Source organism: Xiphophorus hellerii, chromosome 8 (genome assembly GCF_003331165.1).
Source record: "Xiphophorus hellerii strain 12219 chromosome 8, Xiphophorus_hellerii-4.1, whole genome shotgun sequence".
Taxonomy (NCBI): Eukaryota; Metazoa; Chordata; class Actinopteri; order Cyprinodontiformes; family Poeciliidae; genus Xiphophorus; species Xiphophorus hellerii.
Window position 1 is genome coordinate 5,998,100 of NC_045679.1, and position 21,199 is coordinate 6,019,298.

A 21,199-nucleotide genomic window follows, 5' to 3' on the forward strand; every position below is an offset into this window, starting at 1 on the left:
TCAGGACTTTCTGAAAGGCAGAGTTGATGAAAAAATCTTTTTAATGCAAATATTTAAATTTGAACAGGAAAAGAACAGAATGAGCAGCAAATGAACCAAATGCAGAAGAAAAATGTTTGTATTTAAAACACATGAAGAAAAACTGCAGCAAATTTACAAAAGGAAGATTTAATATTCAAATCTGACATGTTGAGAAAAATAGGAGCCGATAGAAACAGAAAATGATCAGTGATTGAGAAAAACTGATCAACATTTCAATGAAATCTGATGAATGAAAGGAAAAAATAAGAGAAACAACATCTTGATATTCAGTGTGAAGCTTTGACTGGAAACAGACAGAAAAACATGAGGATCCTGGAATAATCCTGGAATAATCCTTGAATAATCCCAGCTTCCATCTTTAAAGGACTGGAAGAAGAAAAAGTTTCCAAGGACTCAATCAGAATTGTTTCACCAAGAAATAGATTGTAGAGACTGAACTATCTGTTCAACAGTGAGAGAGTTTCTCTGACAGGAGGAAAATCTTTAGACTCTTTAGACTCAACTCAGCACAGAAACACTGAGGAACCAGAACTGAACCAGAACCCAAATCCAGGAATCAGAGGTTCAGTGAATGTGGTGTTGAAGGTGTGGAGGAGGATCAGTGAGTCAGAGGAAACTCTGTAGAAGGACAGAATGCCAGCAGGACAGTCCACATACACTGCTACTCTGTTAGAGTCAGAGGAGGAGGAGAGACGAGTTTCTCTGTTATTGTGCCAGACAGAGTAACCATAACGATCAGAACATCTCAGACTCCAGGAATGATCATTATATCCAAGCAAACAGTCTCTACTGTTTCCTTTTCTCCTGATTCTTCTGTAACTCACTGATATATAAACTTCTCCTCTCCACTTGACCTCCCAGTAACAGCGACCAGTCAGACCAGTTCTACACAGCAGCTGAGGAAGATCAAATCTGTCTGGATGATCAGGATATGACTGAATCTCCTCACGTGTCACCTTCCTGTTGTCTTCAGACAGTTTGAGCTCTCTGCTCACTGTGTTTGTGTCGATGGTGAGTTGACAGGAATCTGATGGAGAGAACAAACACAATCCAGCTGCAGTTATTGATCATTTATTGACACTTTGATGATGACTCCTGAATGAGTGATGTGACAGTTTGAAGATGGTTGAATGTGAGCTGCTTTGTTGTCATGAATCAGATGAAAAACACACTTACATCTCCATGGACCTGGTGTCAAGAATTGGCCTCCAGCAGGCTCCACCCTGAAAGGAGGAGGGGGGTCAGACCATCAGTCTCTTTCAGCAGCAAACATGGACATTACATGTCTCTCAGACACACATTGTCCTCCACTGAGACAGGAACAGTCCAACATTTGGATTGCAAACTGCAGTGGATGTAGGAAGGACAGTTGGTGCTGCTGCAGTACAACTCATTTCTCCAAACACAGGAAAAGCTCCAACAGAGAGGAGAAAGGAAATCCCTCAGTAACAACCTGAAGAAACTCACTGAAGCCTAAAAGGACATCAGGAAACTAAGGAAACATTTCTGGAAGCTCAACTTGATTTAATAATTGCATTAAAATGCAATCAATCTAAACTCTGACACAACACCTGGATACCTGTTCCATCCACACTCCCACACACAGATGAAGGAATGAAACACTAAACAGCCCTGCTGCTGAAAACCTGCTGTGGCCTCACTGTAATATCCAGAAATACAAACATTAAAAAGGAGAAGCTGCATCACATTCAACAAAGAGTTCAACAAGAATCAAAGATTTGATCTCTGAGCTCAGACTCACAAACCAGGGAGAGGCTTCCATCATCACACATCTCTGACAAACACCTCCAACCTTTCAGCACTTCCTCTACCAACCAACACCACCAGGTGGCGCTGCTGCACACATTTACAATGAGACCAAGAAGAAGAAGCAGCATCCTGAATACAGCAGCTGCAGTAATGGCTTGTGAAAGTGTCCAAGGAGCATCTGGAACCAGAACCAGCAGATCCAACAGTCCAGAGAGTCTTTGTTTGCATCTTTCCTCTCAGATTTCCAAGCTGCTCTGAGAGGGAAATGACATCATCACTCTACTGATGATGTCATGCTCTGATGTCACTGATCAGGAGCTTCTGGACTTGTACATTTCCAGCATGGAGGACAGAGAAGATCTCAGCTCTGATGAGGAGCTGGCCTGCCTTCAAACTGATTCAGGGTCAAAGAAATATTTCCAGATGAAGTCAGACTAAAATGTTGGATTGTCCTGCTGTTGCAATCAGAGGCCAAGAAGAAGCTTCAAGTTCTTCTCCTGTTCAGCTCTACGTTCCTGTCAGAGACTTCAGCTCCTCATGAGGAGAACAACTAAAGCCTGGAACAGACTGACACTAACATCCTGACATCTCATCCCTGAACAAAGCTTTGCAGCATCAAGGTGACTCTTAGCGCCATATATGGACAGATTTCCTCTAAAGTGGGCGGAGCCTGGATTGGAGGAACCAGGAGCAGCTTCCAGGAACAAACCTTGGGAACCTCTGGAGGAGAACATGGAGATGAGATTCCTGCTTTAATCAGTGGATTCATTGATAGAAAACATGACGACTGAAATATCTGAGAGCTGCAGCTCCATTTTCTACAGATCTGCTGGAACATCAGATAGAAATGAAGAATTTCATCATTTCACATCAAATCTGTTCATCTTCAAAAGATACAACTGAATTATTGACCTGAACTGGTTCTAAAGGTCTGAATGGTAAAAACATCCATTGTTTTTATGTCTCATTAGTTTCCAGAAAGAGTTGAAATGTTTCAGAAGCTTTTATCCAGCAGCTCAGTAAAGATCTCTCCTCTTTCCAACCTGATTTAGTCCATGAAGCAGAACATCTCTGCTGCTGCAGCAACAGGAGGAAACTTCTCCAGCTCTCAACTTCTACACTCTGACTGCTTGGAAACAGATCAGGGAGGAACAGACTTTTCTCCAGGCTGCCTCCTCCTGACTCTAGCGCCACCTACTGGCTGTTCACCAGAGGTGGAGAAAGAACTCAAACAATGTACTGAAGTAAAAGTACAAATAAACAGACAAAAATGTTCTCTAGTAAAAGAACCACATTAACATTTTTACTTCAGTAAAAGTAAGAAAGCATGAAAAATATGTTTAATATCTGCTGAAGTTGTTTTAAATGTGACAAACGAGCCTCATGGGAACCAATATTCTAATTTATTGAATATGACTGTAAATGTAAATATGAGATGGAGATTATTCACATTAATTCAGTAACCAGGATGTGGAGGAGTTTAACGTTACTGGGACATTCATGGCAGGAGACGCTGCGCTCCATGCGCCCCGACCGCAGTAATCAATGTTACTGCCAGTTCAGCTGCTTACAACTATTTAATTGTTTTATTTATTGCAGTCGATTTAAACTAGAAGCTTGGTAAGATTACATAAAACTTCTCTAACCTAAATCAGTTTAACACCCAAAACTCAGACAGCGTTTAGCAGCTTAACTTTCCTCGATATGTTTTTCAGATTTGATGGTGAATTTTTGAAAGCTAGCAGTTCATGATATCAGGGAGGCAAAGGCGGCACCAGAATCATTGATTACTTTCAAACTAACCAACAAATCAAAAAGCGCAAAGCGACTTGGATGTAACTTGTAACGCAACGCTTTATAGAAATGTAGTGAAATAGAAAGTACAGATACTGTAAAATGTAGTGGAGTAAAAGTTCCCACCATTAAATCTACTTACGTACAGAAACATGAAAAATGTCCTTAAGTTCAGTAACAAAGTTCTTGTCCCAACAACCAGGATCAGGTGAAGGACCTCTGCAGTCCCATGATGCTTCCTCTCCCTCTTCTAAACCATCTGATGGGCTGATATCATCCCTCTACTTTATCAATAAAATGTTTTTCTTTCTCTTATTACGATTCCATTATTTATCCTAAATGTGACGTCAGAGCTGTGGATCTGGAATCTGATTGGTCGGATGGATATTTCCCTGGTTTTCCAACATGAAGGGTCTCTGCCTTTTTCCAAGACGTTGGGAATTTTTCCCAAACTTTATTGAACAATCCCAAAAGCTTTCCCAACTACTGAAAACCTAAACACATTAGTCTTTTCTTGGATCTGTCTAAAACGTCTTATTATTGGTTTTTAATTTCCACCACAGTCAACAGAGCACAATTCTACTTTTTCACCATCATTCACTGCAATTCTTCATTTCCTCTGGAAAACAAGGGATTTCCATTCTCTCCTGATTCCTTTCATTCTTTGGATCATTTTCCAGATGTCGCCCCCTGGTGGAGATCAAACTACTAAATGGATGAAACTGTTAAAATTCTCACTTTCTTTCTTTGCCTCATGAATAGTTTTCTTCACTTTTTATGTAATTTAATTTTTATTAAATCCTGAAAGTTGTGAGTTTTGTTTAAATTCTAAGGTTCTTTATTTTTCTCTCCCATAACTTTTAAACATCCATCTGACCAACATGGAGTTACTTTTCTTCTCATCTTTGCTTCTTGGGGCTGATTGGTCTGGAGCTCCATCAAATATTGTTTTAAAGTCCTTTCTGTCATCAGTAGATCATCATGGAAATCTAACTGAACTTCTTTTATTCATTTAGTCAGAGTCCCTATTAAACTATTAAACCCATCCCACTCTTTAATTTTCCTTGTGAGCCGTTCTTAGTCTGGAGAATATTCCAGAAAACTGGGTAATGATCTCTGCCTCCAGATGAGGCGTCTAAATATTTAATTATCAAATTAAACATTCAGCTTCAAACTAAATGTTTCCCAGCAGACTGACTAAAGACATTTCTCCCTCTTCCTCCTCTATCAGACCTTCTCTGCTCCTGCAGCAGGTTCCTCCATACCTGAGAGCTTCCAGTCTCCAGTGTGGATCCTTCAGTCCAGCCGACAGCAGCTTCACTCCTGAGTCTCCTGGATGATTGTAGCTCAGGTCCAACTCTTTCAGATGGGAGGGGTTGGAGGTCAGAGCTGAGGCCAGAGAAGCACAGCCTTCCTCTGAGACCAAACAGCCTGATAAGCTGCAGACACACAATTCATCACATGATGAGAACATGAGAACATTGAGGTAGAACCCAAGGTCTGAACTGGTCATTTTCACGGGAGGCAAACACTCAAGTAATTATATTAATTATGATATTAATCTCATAAAATGGTAAGAAAACTTTACTTCATTCTGTAGATAATAAAAATCTAAATTTGTCATTTGTAAAATGGATGAGAAAGTTTAACAACTGGTTGGAGGAAGAATCTGCAATAATGCTTCTTTGTACACTGAGGATGCAGCAATCTGTCAAGTGTCCAGCGTTACACTAACAGTTAAAGCCTGATCCCCACCTTTCTACATACCTCACTTCTAGGTTCTGTCAGCCTGGAGTAATTGAAAACCAACTGAGTTTATGTGTCAAGACTTAGCATGATTAGCCACATCACAGTCAGACATCTACTGATGTTATAATCTGCTACTGAAATAAAATTTACATAATCTCTGATAGCAGGTAATGGACAGAAATCTGGATGGAGAAAATTTTACCTGAGAGTTTCCAGGTTGCAGTTTGGACTCTTCAGTCCAGCAGAGAGAAGCTTCACTCCTGAATCCTGCAGGTTGTTGTTACTCAGGTCCAGTTCTCTGAGACTGGAGGACTGGGAGCTGAGAACTGAGGACAGAGCTTCACAGCTTCTCTCTGAGAGGTTACAGACACTCAGTCTGAGGAGACAGAGAGAAAAATCTGTTATTAAACAATTCTTCAAAATGTGTCTTTTTTCCAGTCAACAATGTTCCTCTTTACTGATTTAAGGGACTGTTTTATATATAATTATGTTGCCTTTTGTTGTGAACTGGTTCAGTATATAGATAGGCCTCCAGCCATGAAGGACAGAATTAAAGGCAACAAGGAGGCTGGCAAGAGAAATATTAAATTCCTCTATGAACTAAATTAATCCCATGTCAGTTTTAACAGAAAGAGTCCAATGAAGCCTGAGAATCAAGGCTGGGCTGAAGAACAGCATCAGGCTTAGTTTGAGGATCAGCATCAGAGCTGGTTTGAGGGAAAACACCAGCTTGAATCAAAGCAGAGCAAATCTGGAATTTCATCTTTCCATTTTTTAACTGTTGGATACAGAGATGGAAAACTGAGCAGCAACTGACAAAAATTATTTTTTGAACAAGAATTACGACGAAACTAATGTGGGAAAAATGGAAACAAATTTGCTCCTTAAACAATCCATAAACAATCACTAGCCAAACATTAAATACAGGGAAATTTAACCCAGTATTTAAATTAAAGAGTTCTGAAAACACCCCACCAACCTGACACTAAAGGTCACTAAACACATGGAAAACACACTTTCAGAAGTCACCACAATTAAAACTGCATTCATAAATATCACAACATTGAACGGCCCTCCAAATATGTTTTAAACATTTTGTTGGAATAGGATGGGCCACCAATATGTTACGATCCTCATGTCATCACACAGAACTCACAAAATACAAAGTCCAGACCAGATGATGTTTTTAACAAAGAGGTTTTATTAAACCCAAGTCTGGACACAAAGTGGTTCTGGCAGTCTTGGTAAAATAAAAGAGTGAGAGAACGAACAAATAAGGCAGCAGTTGGCCGTCGGATTCAGGTCGCTGTGGGGCTCATACTGATTCTAATCTAACGTTCATAATAGTTATCTCTTCTTTCATTTCTAATTATTTATTATTATTTCTATGGATATACTTAAATTCAAATTTAAAAACAGCTTATTGATCCCAAAAGGAAATAAAATCTTCTTGTGACTCAAATTAATTCAAATTCTTCAAAGGGTTATTTTAGATATTAATGACTGTTTAGCTTAAAAGATCTCTTGTGGTCTGTATAACAGTGAATTTCAAGAAGGTTCTGACTTTATATTATATATATTCTAGATAAATTCCTCTACTTGTTTCTCTGAATATAGATGATTATTTTAACATGTTGCTCATCCTCTTCCTGTTACTGAAACATTTCCACTTATTCTAGAATCTATAATTGCTCTCAGCTATATCTCTTCAATGCCAATAATATCTGTTAATGTAATTTATCTGAACAGTCTAACTTCCTGTCCATCAGCCAATCAGCTTCTTGTATTTCCTCAGTAGATCCATCAGTGGAAGCCCCGCCCAGCCCATGATGCTCCTGGTTTGTGAAGACAGAGAGACAAACTGAACTCTGATAGGAAACAGTTTCAAACTGATTTTCTCTCTCCAACCTCTTGGTTCCACATGGAGCTATATTTGGCCCCCTGCTGCTCTGACTACCATGTCATTGTGGTTCCAGTAGATGGGTCGGTTTCCCAGGTTCATACAGTACCATGTGGAAAATGGTGCTATATGGTAATAGGCTCTTCTTTGCAAAGTTACACAGTCAAACCTAACAGAAATAATTTTAGTTATTCAACTGTCATAACAGTCAAAATGATGTTCAGAATATCAAGTTATATTTTCACCATGTTATTCATTCACTTATAAATCCCATCATTCCAAACTAAATATTTAATTGTCAAACTACAAATTCAGCTTCAAACTAAATGTTTCCCAGCAGACTGACTAAAGACATTTCTCCCTCTTCCTCCTCTATCAGACCTTCTCTGCTCCTGCAGCAGGTTCCTCCATACCTGAGAGCTTCCAGTCTCCAGTGTGGATCCTTCAGTCCAGCCGACAGCAGCTTCACTCCTGAGTCTCCTGGATGATTGTAGCTCAGGTCCAACTCTTTCAGATGGGAGGGGTTGGAGGTCAGAGCTGAGGCCAGAGAAGCACAGCCTTCCTCTGAGACCAAACAGCCTGATAAGCTGCAGACACACAATTCATCACATGACGAGAACATTGAGGTAGAACCCAAGGTAGGTAGGTCGTTAGCTAGGTAGTTAGCTAGTTAGCTAGTTAGGTAGGTAGGTAGGTAGGTAGGTAGGTATGTAGGTAGTCACATGTACAATGGATTAGGAAGTCTAACAACTGCTGGGAGGAAGGATCTGCAATAATGCTCCTTGTGCACCAGGATGCAGCAATCTGTCAAGTATCCAGAGCTACACTATCAATGTTAGCCTGAACCCAACCTTTCTAAATATTTCTCTTCTTGGTTCATTCAGGCTGCAGTAAAGGAAAACCAGCCATGTTTGTGTCGAGACTTAACATGGTTACCCATCTCACAGTAAGACATCTAGTATTATTTTACTCTACTATTGAAAACACATTTGCATCATATCTGATAGAATATAATGCACAGAAATCTGGTTTCACCAGGAAAGAGAACATTTTACCTGAGAGTTTCCAGGTTGCAGTTTGGACTCTTCAGTCCAGCAGAGAGAAGCTTCACTCCTGAATCCTGCAGGTTGTTGTTACTCAGGTCCAGTTCTCTGAGACTGGAGGACTGGGAGCTGAGAACTGAGGACAGAGCTTCACAGCTTCTCTCTGAGAGGTTACAGCCACTCAGTCTGAGGAGACAGAGAGAAAATCTGTTATTCAGCAAAATAAGAAATATTTATTTCTTTATTTCCACCCAAGAATTTTCTTCTTGGGAAGATTGAAAGGACTTTTTACTTCACACATTGAACTGGATCATTTCGTAGATGGTTCTCCTGTCTTGAAGGATTGAACAACAGACATCAAGGAGGCTGGCAAGGGAAATATTACAATCCACCATGAACTAAATGAATCCAGTGTCAGTTTTAACAGAAAGAGTGCAGTGGAAATCTAGGCTGAATAACAGCATCAGAGCTGGTTTGAGGGAAAACACCAGCTTCAAGCAAAGCAGAGATAATCTCAGATTTCATCTTTCACTTTTTAACTGCTTGGATACAAAGATGGAAAACTGAGCAGCAACTGACAAAAGCTGTTCCTTTGAGCAACAAGCTAACTATTTAGCTTCAAACTAAATGTTTCCCAGCAGACTGACTAAAGACATTTCTCCCTCTTCCTCCTCTATCAGACCTTCTCTGCTCCTGCAGCAGGTTCCTCCATACCTGAGAGCTTCCAGTCTCCAGTGTGGATCCTTCAGTCCAGCCGACAGCAGCTTCACTCCTGAGTCTCCTGGATGATTGTAGCTCAGGTCCAACTCTTTCAGATGGGAGGGGTTGGAGGTCAGAGCTGAGGCCAGAGAAGCACAGCCTTCCTCTGAGACCAAACAGCCTGATAAGCTGCAGACACACAATTCATCACATGATGAGAACATTGAGGTAGAACCCAAGGTCTGAACTGGTCATTTTCACAAGAGGAAAATAGTCAATAAATTAAATTGTCACTAAAATGAAATAGTAATAAAACTCTAATTCCATTAAATGAGTAATAAAAATCAACATTTGTCACTTATAGAACGGATCAGAACAGAAACATCCTTCATTTTTCCACAGCAGGGAGTTCAGGTTTACCAGCAACAAGTTTAAGGTAAATGGAAAAATAAAACATTGAAGAAAAGGTAAAAATAAGAAATAATAGGAGGCTGTAGAGTAAGTACACATTTACAATAGACGGATAATAATGTTGTACATTTAATAAAAACATCATAATCAGTTTGAAAAAATGTGCAGCTGAGTAGAGCAATTTATAATCATATGTAAGAGTTTTTTGGGAGCAGTTCTGGTTAGAAAGTCTAACAACTCCTGGGAGGAAGGATCTGCAATAATGCTCTTTTTTCATACAAAGCTGGATTGCAAGAGTCTTTGTTGCTCTGAGCGTTTCACTGGCCTGGTGGAGCAGATTTATTTCTATAGATAGGTTTATAGTTGATGCATTTAAAACGAGGAGAGTGGACCAATCACACAGCTGGTGCCTCTACATGTTGCCTCGTGCTGCCACTGCTTGATCTCTGAAGCGTGGATCACCTGCACCTCTTTTCACTCAAACTGGACACAGGCTGACCTGTATGGACATGGGCGTAAATCCCAGGTGGGTCGGGGGGTCCGGACCCCCGCAATCTTGGAATTGTCCCCCCCAAATAAATCATGAAAGAAACCTTTGTATTTAAACAATATCAATATAAAAATGCAATAGAAACAAAGAACGAAGTAAATCTGCCATTCATCTAAGAAAAGAACAAGAATAAATTTTAAGGAACCCCCCCACCATTCTTAGAACAATGGTTCAGTCCAAAGTGTAGGAGGAGCAACAGCAGCTGAACGGCACAGGCTCCGTTAGAGCCGCTGAAGTGAGGAGCTAGCTGCTAGCTGTGGCTCTGCAGCACAAACAAAAAACCCTCCAGTACGTAAATACTTAAAGCAAAAGACATGAAACACATTTTATTTACTTTCACTGCTCAAGAGGAAGAAACACACTAACAAAAATCAGACCACAGTTTGTTCATTTCATTACTTCAGCTGAATCATGATAAACTGCATTATTATGCCTTAAATCAAAAGTAGCAAAACTGGCTACATTGCTTTCATAGACTTAGCTCCTTTTCTGTTGAATGTGGCCAATATTTCAATTATGTTTTGCTCTCATCACCTTCAATGTAGAGACTTTAAAACCACAAAATAAATTCTGAACATTTTTCTAGGAAACTCTGGTGCTCAGCCTTAAGTTTAAGTTATGATACTTCCCAAATATTAAATTTCTACATATTTATAGGTTCTCAGTTGTCCAGGACATAAAAAACCCACTTGTTGCGCATCCTATCACAGTTCCACTCTGGAATTCACTGAGTTTCTGAGAGCAACACATTTTTTCACAAATGTTTGTAAAAACAGTCTACAGGCCTAGGTGCTTATTTTCATACACCTGTGGCCATGAAAGTTATTGGAACACCTGATTACAATCATTTAAATGGGTGGTCAAATACTTCTGGTAATCTCTGCTAGCAGCTAGTGGATAGAAATAACTATCATCGAGAAAATTTTACCTGAGAGTTTCCAGGTTGCAGTTTGGACTCTTCAGTCCAGCAGAGAGAAGCTTCACTCCTGAATCCTGCAGGTTGTTGTTACTCAGGTCCAGTTCTCTGAGTCTGGAGGACTGGGAGCTGAGAACTGAGGACAGAGCTTCACAGCTTCTCTCTGAGAGGTTACAGTAACTCAGTCTGAGGAGACAGGGAGAAAAACATGTTATTAAATAATTCCTCAAAATTTATGTTCTTTCAAATCAACAATGTTCTTATTGGACAGAGAAGGAACTATTTTATTTTACACAACCGTTGCATTTGTTGTGAACTGGTTCATTCTATATTTGGACCTCCAGCCTTAAAGGACTGAACTACAGGTAACAAGGAGGTTGGAAATAGCATTATAAATTTTCATAATTAACTATATTAATCCAATTTAAATTTTAACAGTGGAGAAGTTTTGCTGCTTTAATATGTAACACTATGTCCAGCTGCTGAAGGAAGTCTGTTTCTTTTTTTGGCAACACCCCAATGAAGAGACAATGCACCAATATATAAACTGAAACATGAATATTTACCTCATAATTAGCAGATTCCTATCTATAAAAAATACAGTAACAAAGTACAGAAATATGGCTTCACTAGGATTTAAAACATTTTACCTGAGAGTTTCCAGGTTGCAGTTTGGACTCTTCAGTCCAGCAGAGAGAAGCTTCACTCCTGAATCCTGCAGGTTGTTGTTACTCAGGTCCAGTTCTATGAGACTGGAGGACTGGGAGCTGAGAACTGAGGACAGAGCTTCACAGCTTCTCTCTGAGAGGTTACAGCTACTCAGTCTGAGGAGACATGGAGAAAAATCTGTTATTATACAAATGATGAAAATTTATGTTCTTTCAAATCATCATCACTTTGCTTGGACAGAGAAGGGACTATCTTATTTTTCACACATTCATGTTCCCGTTTGTTGTGAATCGGTTCATTCTATAGTTAGTCCTCCAGCCTTAAAGTTTAGAACTACAGGCAAAAAGGAGGATGGAGAGATAATTATAAGATTCCACAATGAACTAAATTAACCCAGTTTCAAATTTAACATGAAGAGGAGTAGTTTTGCTGCTGGGATATGAAACAATATGTCCAGCTTTGCTGAAGGAAGTCCGTTTCATTTTGCACGTCTCCTTCCTCCCCACCAGTGGGACACTTTGAAGAAACAATGTACCAATATATAAACTGAAACATGAAAATATATTTACCTCATAATTAGCAGATTTCTATCAAAAAATAAACGGAGTAACAATCTGTGTCCTTACAGAGCTTTGTTGGAGGCTTTAACCACTGGCAGCAGCCTCAGAAGAACCTCCTCTGAAGCAGAGTATTTCTTCAGGTCAAACACACCCAGATCTTTTCCTGATGACACTAAGATGAAACCCAGAGCTGACCACTGAGCAGGAGACAGTTTATCGGTGGAGAGACTTCCTGAACTCAGAGACTGTTGGATCTCCTCCACTAGAGAACAATCATTCAGTTCATTCAGACAGTGGAACAGATTTATGTTTTTCTCTGCAGACACATTCTTACTGACCTTCTCCTTGATGTACTGAACTGTTTCCTGATTGGTCTGTGAGCTACTTCCTGTCTTTGTCAGCAGACCTTGTAGGAGTCTCTGATTGGTCTGCAGTGAAAGTCCCAGGAGGAAGCGGAGGAACAAGTCCAGGTGTCCATTTGGACTCTGTAAGGCCTGGTCAACAGCTCTCTGATGGAGAGATTTTAGGTCAGATTTATTAAGTAATAAAGAATTCTTAGATCTTTGTGTTTCTTTCATCAAGATGGCACCAGAGTTGATAAAGGTCAGATGAACATGAAGAGCAGCCAGAAACTCCTGAACACTCAGATGGATGAAGCAGAACACCTTGTCCTGGTACAGACCTCTCTCCTCTTTAAAGATCTGTGTGAACACTCCTGAGTACACTGAGGCTGCTCTGATATCGATGCCACATTCTGTCAGGTCTGATTCATAGAAGATCAGGTTTCCTTTCTGCAGCTGATCAAAAGCCAGTTTTCCCAGAGACTCAATCATCTTCCTGCTCTCTGGACTCCAGTGTGGATCTGTTTCAGCTCCTCCATCATACTTGACCTTCTTCACTTTGGTCTGAACCACCAGGAAGTGGATGTACATCTCAGTCAGGGTTCTGGGCAGCTCTCCTCCCTGTCTGGTCTCCAACACATCCTCCAGAACTGTAGCAGTGATCCAGCAGAAGACTGGGATGTGGCACATGATGTGGAGGCTTCGTGATGTCTTCGTGTGGGAGATGATCCTGCTGGCCTGTTCCTTATCTCTGAATCTGTTCCTGAAGTACTCCTCCTTCTGTTTGTCATTGAACCCTCTGACCTCTGTTACCATGCCAATACACTGAGGAGGGATCTGATTGGCTGCTGCAGGCCGTGTGGTTATCCAGAGGAGAGCAGAGGGAAGCAGTTTCCCCCTGATGAGGTTTGTCAGCAGAACGTCCACTGAGGTGGACTCTGTAGCATCAGTCAGGATCTCCTTGTTGTGGAAGTCCAGAGGAAGTCGACTCTCATCCAGACCATCAAAGATGAACAGAACCTGGAAGTGTTCAAAGCTGCAGATTTCTTTGGTTTCACTAAAGAAATGATGAACAAGTTCCACCAAGCTGAACTTTTTCTCTTTCAGCACATTCAGCTCTCTGAACGTGAATGGAAATATGAACTGGATGTTCTGGTGGGCTTTGTCTTCAGCCCAGTCCAGAGTGAATTTCTGTGTTAGGACTGTTTTCCCAATGCCAGCCACTCCCTTTGTCATCACTGTTCTGATTGGCTGATCTCTTCCAGGTGGGACTTTAAAGATGTCTTCTTGTCTGATTGTTGTTTCTGGTCTGTGTGTTTTCCTGGATGCTGTTTCAATCTGTCTGACCTCATGTTCATCATTGACCTCTCCAGTCCCTCCCTCTGTGATGTAGAGCTCTGTGTAGATCTGGTTCAGAAAGGTTGGACTTCCTGCTTTAGCAATCCCCTCAAACACAGACTGGAACTTCTTCTTCAGACCAGATTTAAGTTGATGTTCACAAACTGCAGCAAGACGTTCTAAAATAAGACAAAAAGTAAAATCAAGAACTAGATAAACTTTTATTCTCAAGATGCTTTGCATAAATGTGATTCCATCTCTTCAAATTTCAGTAAATGTGTGATTTATCCATCAGGTTAAACCTTTGTAGAAATCCTCTTACTGCTCTGCAGATGGTCAGCCAGCTTCTCCTGCTTCATCCTCCTCAGGAAGTTCAGTGTGATCATCTTCACTGCCTCTCTGCTGCTCCTCCTCTGCTCTTCATCATCAGCTTCCAACACATCGTCATCTCTCTGACTCTCTGAACGTTCTGGGTAATCTGGACTCAGCTCTTTCTGGATCTTCTTTAGTTCTTTCTTCACAAAAGTGACAATATTGTCCTCCAGCAGCTGGAACAGAATTATAGATGAAGGAAACATCATAAGCCAAACACCAGATGGATGTTGGACAGACTGACAGTCCTCTGGTCTACAAAGTGCAGCATGAAGGTGACTTTGAACAGAACTCATGGAAAAGTACTTCTTGTACATATACAGACCATAAATATGGAGTCAAACACAGCATGAAGCTGTGTTTGTTTCTGCTGGGCAGACGGACCACTGGGAACTTCTGAGCTCTGCTGGTCCACTCTGTGGAGGAACCAGGAACAATTAGGAAGTCAGGAAATATTCATCCATCAGTATTCACAGATGGAAACACCAGGAGTTTCACATTAAAATTCCATAAAGCAGAAAAACAGAGCATCACAAAAAAAATCATACAAAGAAGTTAGAGGGAAGATTAACTACAACAATGGAGACCAGTAACACCAGAAACACCCAGTAGACATTTCAAAAAGTTGGTATTGAAAGTGGACTTCTAACAGTCCACAGTGTCAGCAGATCTGATGCTGATGGAGACAGTTTCCCAGAGGTTGTGGACAGTGGAAATGAAGGCTCTGTCCACACAGATCTTCAGGACAGTGTGGGACATCCATCAGGTTCTGATGAATAGATCTGAGGTGATGTGGACATGGAGGAGGTCATGGAAATGTCTTCCACAGTCTGACATGGAGCCAGGAAGCAGAAGAACATCATCATCAACACCCCAGAGATGAAGATAAGATGGTGATTTCAATAGAACAGAGCAGCTGATTTTTGTAGATAGTAGATCAAACCTCTCTGTAAATATAACTGGGAACATCTGAGTTCTTACTGGTTCTATTTCTACAGTTACAACAATTAGTAACGGCTCACCTCTCTGATGATGGCGGTCCAGGACATTTCAAGTCAATCTTATGATCCATTGAATTGTTGCTTTTAAAGGACACACAGCTGGGTTCTGGTTCTTCTTCTTGTGTGAAACTCTGATGGAACCTGGTAAAAAAACAACTCTAAAAACTTTTTGTGGAGTTCTGTTTTAAAGATTAATTTTATTGTGACCATTTGTAAAATAAAGAGCTGTGAGACACAACAGAACCAAAGAGATCGTCAACTTGATGTTTTAAATGATTCCTATCAGAACCGGTCCAATCCTCCAACATGTTCCTGATCATTGATCCTCCTGAATAATGTCCAGCCTGCTTTAAAGAGCAGAAAGATTTGTTTCTGAGACAAACATGTTGGTTTGAAATGACTGAGAGAAGTTTGGTGATCTTAGTGTTGAGCTCTGACATGGAGAAGAACCAGGAATCATTTCCACTCTGACCATCCAAGGAGGATCTGATGGAGCTTCAATCAGAACCAGATGGTCCGTTAGAGACACTGAAGCCCACTGCTCAATCACATCTACAAGATAATTTATTTAGTTTAACTGCATCATATTGGATGATGTTTGAAACACGGAGATGTAATTATAATCATGAAATTAATTAATGTTAACTTTTTGTGTTAATGTTAATATTGTACAAAATAAATGAATAAATTTGTTTTGAAAAAAATAAGTTGATGCAAAACAGAATAAAATGCAATTAGATGTTTGTTATTCAAAGGTCATGTCAACATAATAGTTGATGGAATTGTGTCCTGGTTTAAAAGTGAGTTTATTCTGGTTAATTTTCTCTGGGATTCATCAGCAATAATTGCTTATATGTGGTGTCAATAACTGGCCAGTAGGGGGCAGTGTCATTACCTGAATGATGGTAAAATTGATCTCAGGGAAACATCAGACCGAATTTTAAGACTTCTGTAAACTAGATGGACGTGTAGAACCTCTGGGTAAAGATTGTTGATCTAAATGGACCTGATTAATACTCAAGTTATTTAAATAATTTTGCAGTAGCAACAATCCATTTGGACTTTACTGTCTCCATGGTATCATGTTATTATGGAGACATCAATGTTATTTATGTAATGCATATGAACAAAGAATAACCTGAAATTCATTTTAATGTTTTCATGACAACAGAACCCAACAGAACTTGTTATCATCACATGGCCACAATAACAGATATAAACTGAACAGTTACAGCAGTTAGAAACAGCTCACCTCTCTGATGGTGGAGATCCAGGAGATTTAAAGTTAATCAATTCATCCTTTGACCAGTCACTCTTAAAGGACACACAGCTGGGTTCTGGTTCTGGTTTGAGTCTCTGATGGATCCTAACAGAAACATGATGATTAAAACTTAATCAGCAAACAGGAGCAGCAGCAGCTTCAATCAATCAATCAATCAAATTTTATTTGTATAGCACATTTCAGCAGCAAGGCATTTCAAAGTGCTTTACATCATAACAAACACAGAATCACAATGCAATCACCGCGTCTGTTCTGGCCTGATATAGTGAACGCTGTGTGAAAAGGGCTGTGGACAGTTAGAGATGGTGACCTCACCTCTGACCTTTGCTCTGGCTCTCATCTTCCCCACACAGAGTGGTTTTAGAGGGAGGAACTCCCTCCTCTCTGTCCTCACACTGATCCATGCTGCTGAATTCAGATCAGCTCACACACACTTTCTACCTTCACCTGCAGAGGAAACACACATCATTCATCTGCACATCAACTCTGATCATCCTTTACATCATTAGAGCTGGAAAAAGATCAGCTGCTCCTCCTCTGATTGGCTCTTCTTCTCTGCTTCATATCAGTGTCAGGTGAATGCAGTCAGACAGCAGAGAGGCAGAGGAAGCTGCCATCAGCTGCTGCACTTCTACTATCAGTCCACTAGATGGAGACATGGAGCAACATTTACATTCACTGATTCAACCTGAACAAGTCTTATAGTTCACAATTATTAATTTCTACAAGTGGATTATTCGCTCCATTAAAGATGAACTATTTAATCATCTGACTGAATCAAACCCATTTTAATAATATTTTATTTTGAAAGGAAGCAACAGGAAACTGTTGCTGACCGTTAATGGTGGAGACTAGAGTTCGGTACCAGGAAATAACAACATGAATCAGTTCGGAGAAGAAAACAGCGAAACATCAGCTGTTCATCATGTTGTTTGATTCCAGTTCATCAATAATCTAATAATCCTGTAGATTAGCCTTCAAACAGCAGAGATATTAAAGTTTCAGCTGAAATCAGAAGTGAAACTTTTCTCCAAACATCAGAGATTAGAAACAATCAGGAAAAAGTTAAAGTGATGAAAAATTCAAGAAATAAACAAATTAAACTTACAGTTTGTTCAAACTGTCCAAAGAGTTAAAGAAGAAAATTTAAACAACAGACTGAGACCCAACTAACGGTCTGGAGCCGCACCCAAGTACACCTCGCTGCAGCAAACAGAAAGGGGCGGGGACGGACCACTGTCAGTCTCATACCTTATATGGAAATGGGACTATTTCATTCCGGAAATGAAGGGGGCGCTAGTGACACTATTTCCTGTACCGACCGTGTTATAATAATTATACTAATAATAACGTATTTTATTTGACAACGCCTTTTAAAACACCCAAGAACACTTTCAACATTAAAAATACAAATTAAATAGTAAAGAAATGGCTACAAAACGTGATATGTCACGTGGTATGTCTGTCACGTGGTAAGTCACTTTTTTTTCAAATCTTTATTAAATCTTTATTTAAAATTATATTAGTAACAAACAATCTAGAATAAGCAACAATAAGGAAATATTATGGAGATGTATTTATCTATCCTTACACCCAATCTATCTCAAACAAAAGTAATAAAACATGAATCAAATCAATATTTTGGAGACAAATGTACATTACATTAAGAGCACATTTATCCATCCATTAATTATCATGAATTATCCCTATAATGGGTCATGAGGGCTGCTGACCATGGACAGATCGCCAGTCCATCGCAGATTAAGAAAACAGATATAAACAAATAGTTGCTGGTGCTGAAGTTCAAATAATATATTTTGATGTTGTAAGTGGTACTCTTAAAATAAATAAGTTACAATCTAAAATATAATAGCCTCTGGCTTATTAAATAAGAACTAGATGGAAAAGAGGTTTGGTCGGTAAAACATTTAGTAAACAATTTTGGCCAACTTAGTACGTCCATTCACAGAGCACTTTTGTTGTTTATTTGCCAAATATTTTTCTTATTATTCACATTGTGAATATAATTTACAAACAAACCAAAGGACTTCTGAACTTCTAACAAGTGCCATTCAGAAAACTAGAATATTTATGGTAGCAGGTGACCTGGCTCAGCTATTATCATTGTTTACCATAATGTCTCATTGGAAACTTTTGCTATAAGGACTCCAGTTCAACCAGTAAACTGATTGGTGTCCCACTATTCCAGTTAGAAATTCCATATCAATTCTATCAATTGCAATCGATTCATAAAATAAAGACCTTAAATATCCAATTGTTGCAAAACCCAAAGGGATTCATTTAAAACTTTAAATGTAGCTTCAACCTGGAAAGACTCACACAGAGAGAAAGTAGGTTTTAGAAAGTTTATTTGACAAGAAATAATCTTTGGGGCTCGGACCCCGGCAGTAGACACTGCGCTGGTAACCGCCAGAGAGAATGATCTTTTTTCTATATGAAAACCTTTTTGAATAAAGTCACTGGTTACATAAATTAAACCAAAGTGTAATTTCTAACTATAACTGTCTTCATCTCATCTGCTCAGCAAATCACCTACAACAATATGGTGGGTGGAGGCGGATGTTACCATCACTACAAACATTACACAGTTGTTGGACAGTCCTTGTTTAGGCAATCCCTGTGGTGTTTAAGAGAAAATTCAAGAAGGGGGAAGAAAATTAATGTGTCATTACCATAACAATCAGATTGAGGTGAAGGACAACAGCCTTACCCACAGTATTGATTATAAACATTTAAAGCAGGAATGGTTGGAAATAAGCATCTTGTAGCTCTAAAGAACCACAAGTGTCCCATCAGAACATCTCACCTTAACATCATTGCCAACAAATTCTGTCCATGGTCCAGATGACATCTGAAGACAGACTTCTCTGATGATACAAAGTTTTTAAGTTAAAAATTAGCAAGGGTATATTTCACAACATAAAAATTATAAACATGTATGAGAATGAAAGACAGATGTGAGACAGAACGGTCTCTTGATGGTCCAGCTTTAACCCACGTCTTGTTTAAAAAGAAACAAGACTGCTTAGAAAATGTATGTCCTATTGGATTTCAGGCATTAAAACGTTATCCACAAATTCAATTTGGATATTTACTCTTACATAAATATGAAGATTAATGCTGAACCTTTGCCTCCGTGGAACAATGGAACAACATGCTGAACACATGCCACTTTCAAACTCATTCCTATAAAACCTTAATGTTTTGATGTGGTTTTCATCTGTGAAGCCACTGATAGAATCAAGGAAGAAAATCTCCCTTTGCTTAGGTTTCACAATCTGAAAAAATATGTCACACTGATGATAAACACTACCGCAGAGTAATAAATGATTTAGACAAGTGTCAAGAAATGCAGTAAATATGTAAATAAGTATTGTACTAACGCATAGTGTCCAATGTCCAGGACGCCACACAGGAATCAGAACCCAGTCCAGATCTTGTGCCTGCAGCTTCCAATTAAATCACAAAATTAATATATTGTGGTGAATCTGACATCCAAAGCAAAAATATGTACTGGTAGGTGTAGTGCTGGGTCAAGGGAAAGAGGTGGAAACCAGGTGTGGACTACATGACTGTTTCCTGTTTCCTGTTGGTAGCTGCTGGCTGGACAGGTGGCTGGGCTGATGCACAGCTGGACACCATATTGAAAGTCATTGCCTGGTTAACCAAATGATTAACAAACCTGTCCCTTCTGTCAATGGCTGAAAAACAGTTCGGGCAATGAAAGTGAGATGTGTCTCTCCAGGGTAGGCCACATCTGAATATATGGAATTCTGCAGGAACAAAAAGAAATTAATACAATTTAAAAACAACATCTTTATACTTTGCAGATAAGTTTAAACGAGACATGGTTAATTCCCACTCAAAATAGAGCGAGGACACAACGTAATAGCTACTAACATTAAAAAAAGGTTATTACACATCAGGAAATATACAAATGATTGGTAGAAAAAAAGGCATGTTTGAAATGAATCACTGTAGATTTTTTAACATTATTGTTGCTGTTTTGTAGGATTTAACAATTAATTATACAAGTCACAATGGCTTACACATAACAAATATATATTCTGCAATAAATTATTAGAAACTGTAAAAGTGATATTGCTCAAACAGCCAAGGGCAGGTATTAACTAATTAAATATTTATTCAATTACTCTGTAACTTTTGACAAAAAACAAATTACGACTATTTTTCCATATGTAAAACTCTTGAGTAAATGTTGTTGATATGCAACCTAATGCGAGTAACTTAACTGAATGAAGAACACATTTTAATCCATAAAAAATAAAACATGATACACAGATAAATGTTTATGTTTGGTTTCTTCAAACCTTCATTTGTTGTCTTGTATTAATATTTTTCATTTTTGGTTTTAAAATACCTAACAGTGCACATAACTTCATTTTTATTCATGTCTGCTGAAATAAATGGGTAATATTACATTGCACATTATGATCAGTAAAACAGTAGTTAATAAAAGCCATTTCACCAAATACTTTGTTACTTTTACTTGTGTAGTTTATTGCACAGTTACTTACTAAAAATATATTGAACTATATTTCAATATATTGAAATATATATGTGATACGTCATTAGAGTATCACATCTGGGTACTAAACCCACCTATGATGGCAGCTGTTAGTTTATAATAAATATTAGACTTTCCAGAAATTTAACATTGATGTACAAAACATATTTAAAAAAGATTAACCTTTAAAAATAAAAGAAAAACACTAAAAAC

At 39.0% G+C, this 21,199-nt stretch overlaps 1 protein-coding gene and 1 long non-coding RNA gene across 2 annotated transcripts in view; both read right to left on the bottom strand.

Annotated features, from left to right (window-relative positions):
- LOC116724647 (uncharacterized) overlaps positions 1-20,228 on the bottom strand; it is a 31,458-nt gene extending 11,230 nt beyond the window's left edge. The window contains exons 1-3 of the long non-coding RNA XR_004340203.1: positions 19,842-20,228; positions 19,265-19,325; positions 19,025-19,075 (exon numbers count right to left, since the gene is read on the bottom strand). This is a non-coding gene — a long non-coding RNA (uncharacterized LOC116724647). The remainder of the gene's footprint in view (positions 1-19,024; positions 19,076-19,264; positions 19,326-19,841) is intronic.
- On the bottom strand, positions 546-16,841 carry LOC116724461 (NLR family CARD domain-containing protein 3-like). Its single transcript, XM_032570179.1, has 9 exons — positions 16,753-16,841; positions 16,408-16,521; positions 14,480-14,570; positions 14,108-14,330; positions 12,170-13,961; positions 8,311-8,484; positions 7,669-7,842; positions 1,219-1,265; positions 546-1,069 (listed from the first exon to the last, which is right to left on the bottom strand). The coding sequence occupies exons 1-9, from the start codon at positions 16,839-16,841 to the stop codon at positions 546-548; spliced, it is 3,228 nt and encodes a 1,075-aa protein (XP_032426070.1).
- Positions 20,229-21,199: the final 971 nt, after the last annotated feature.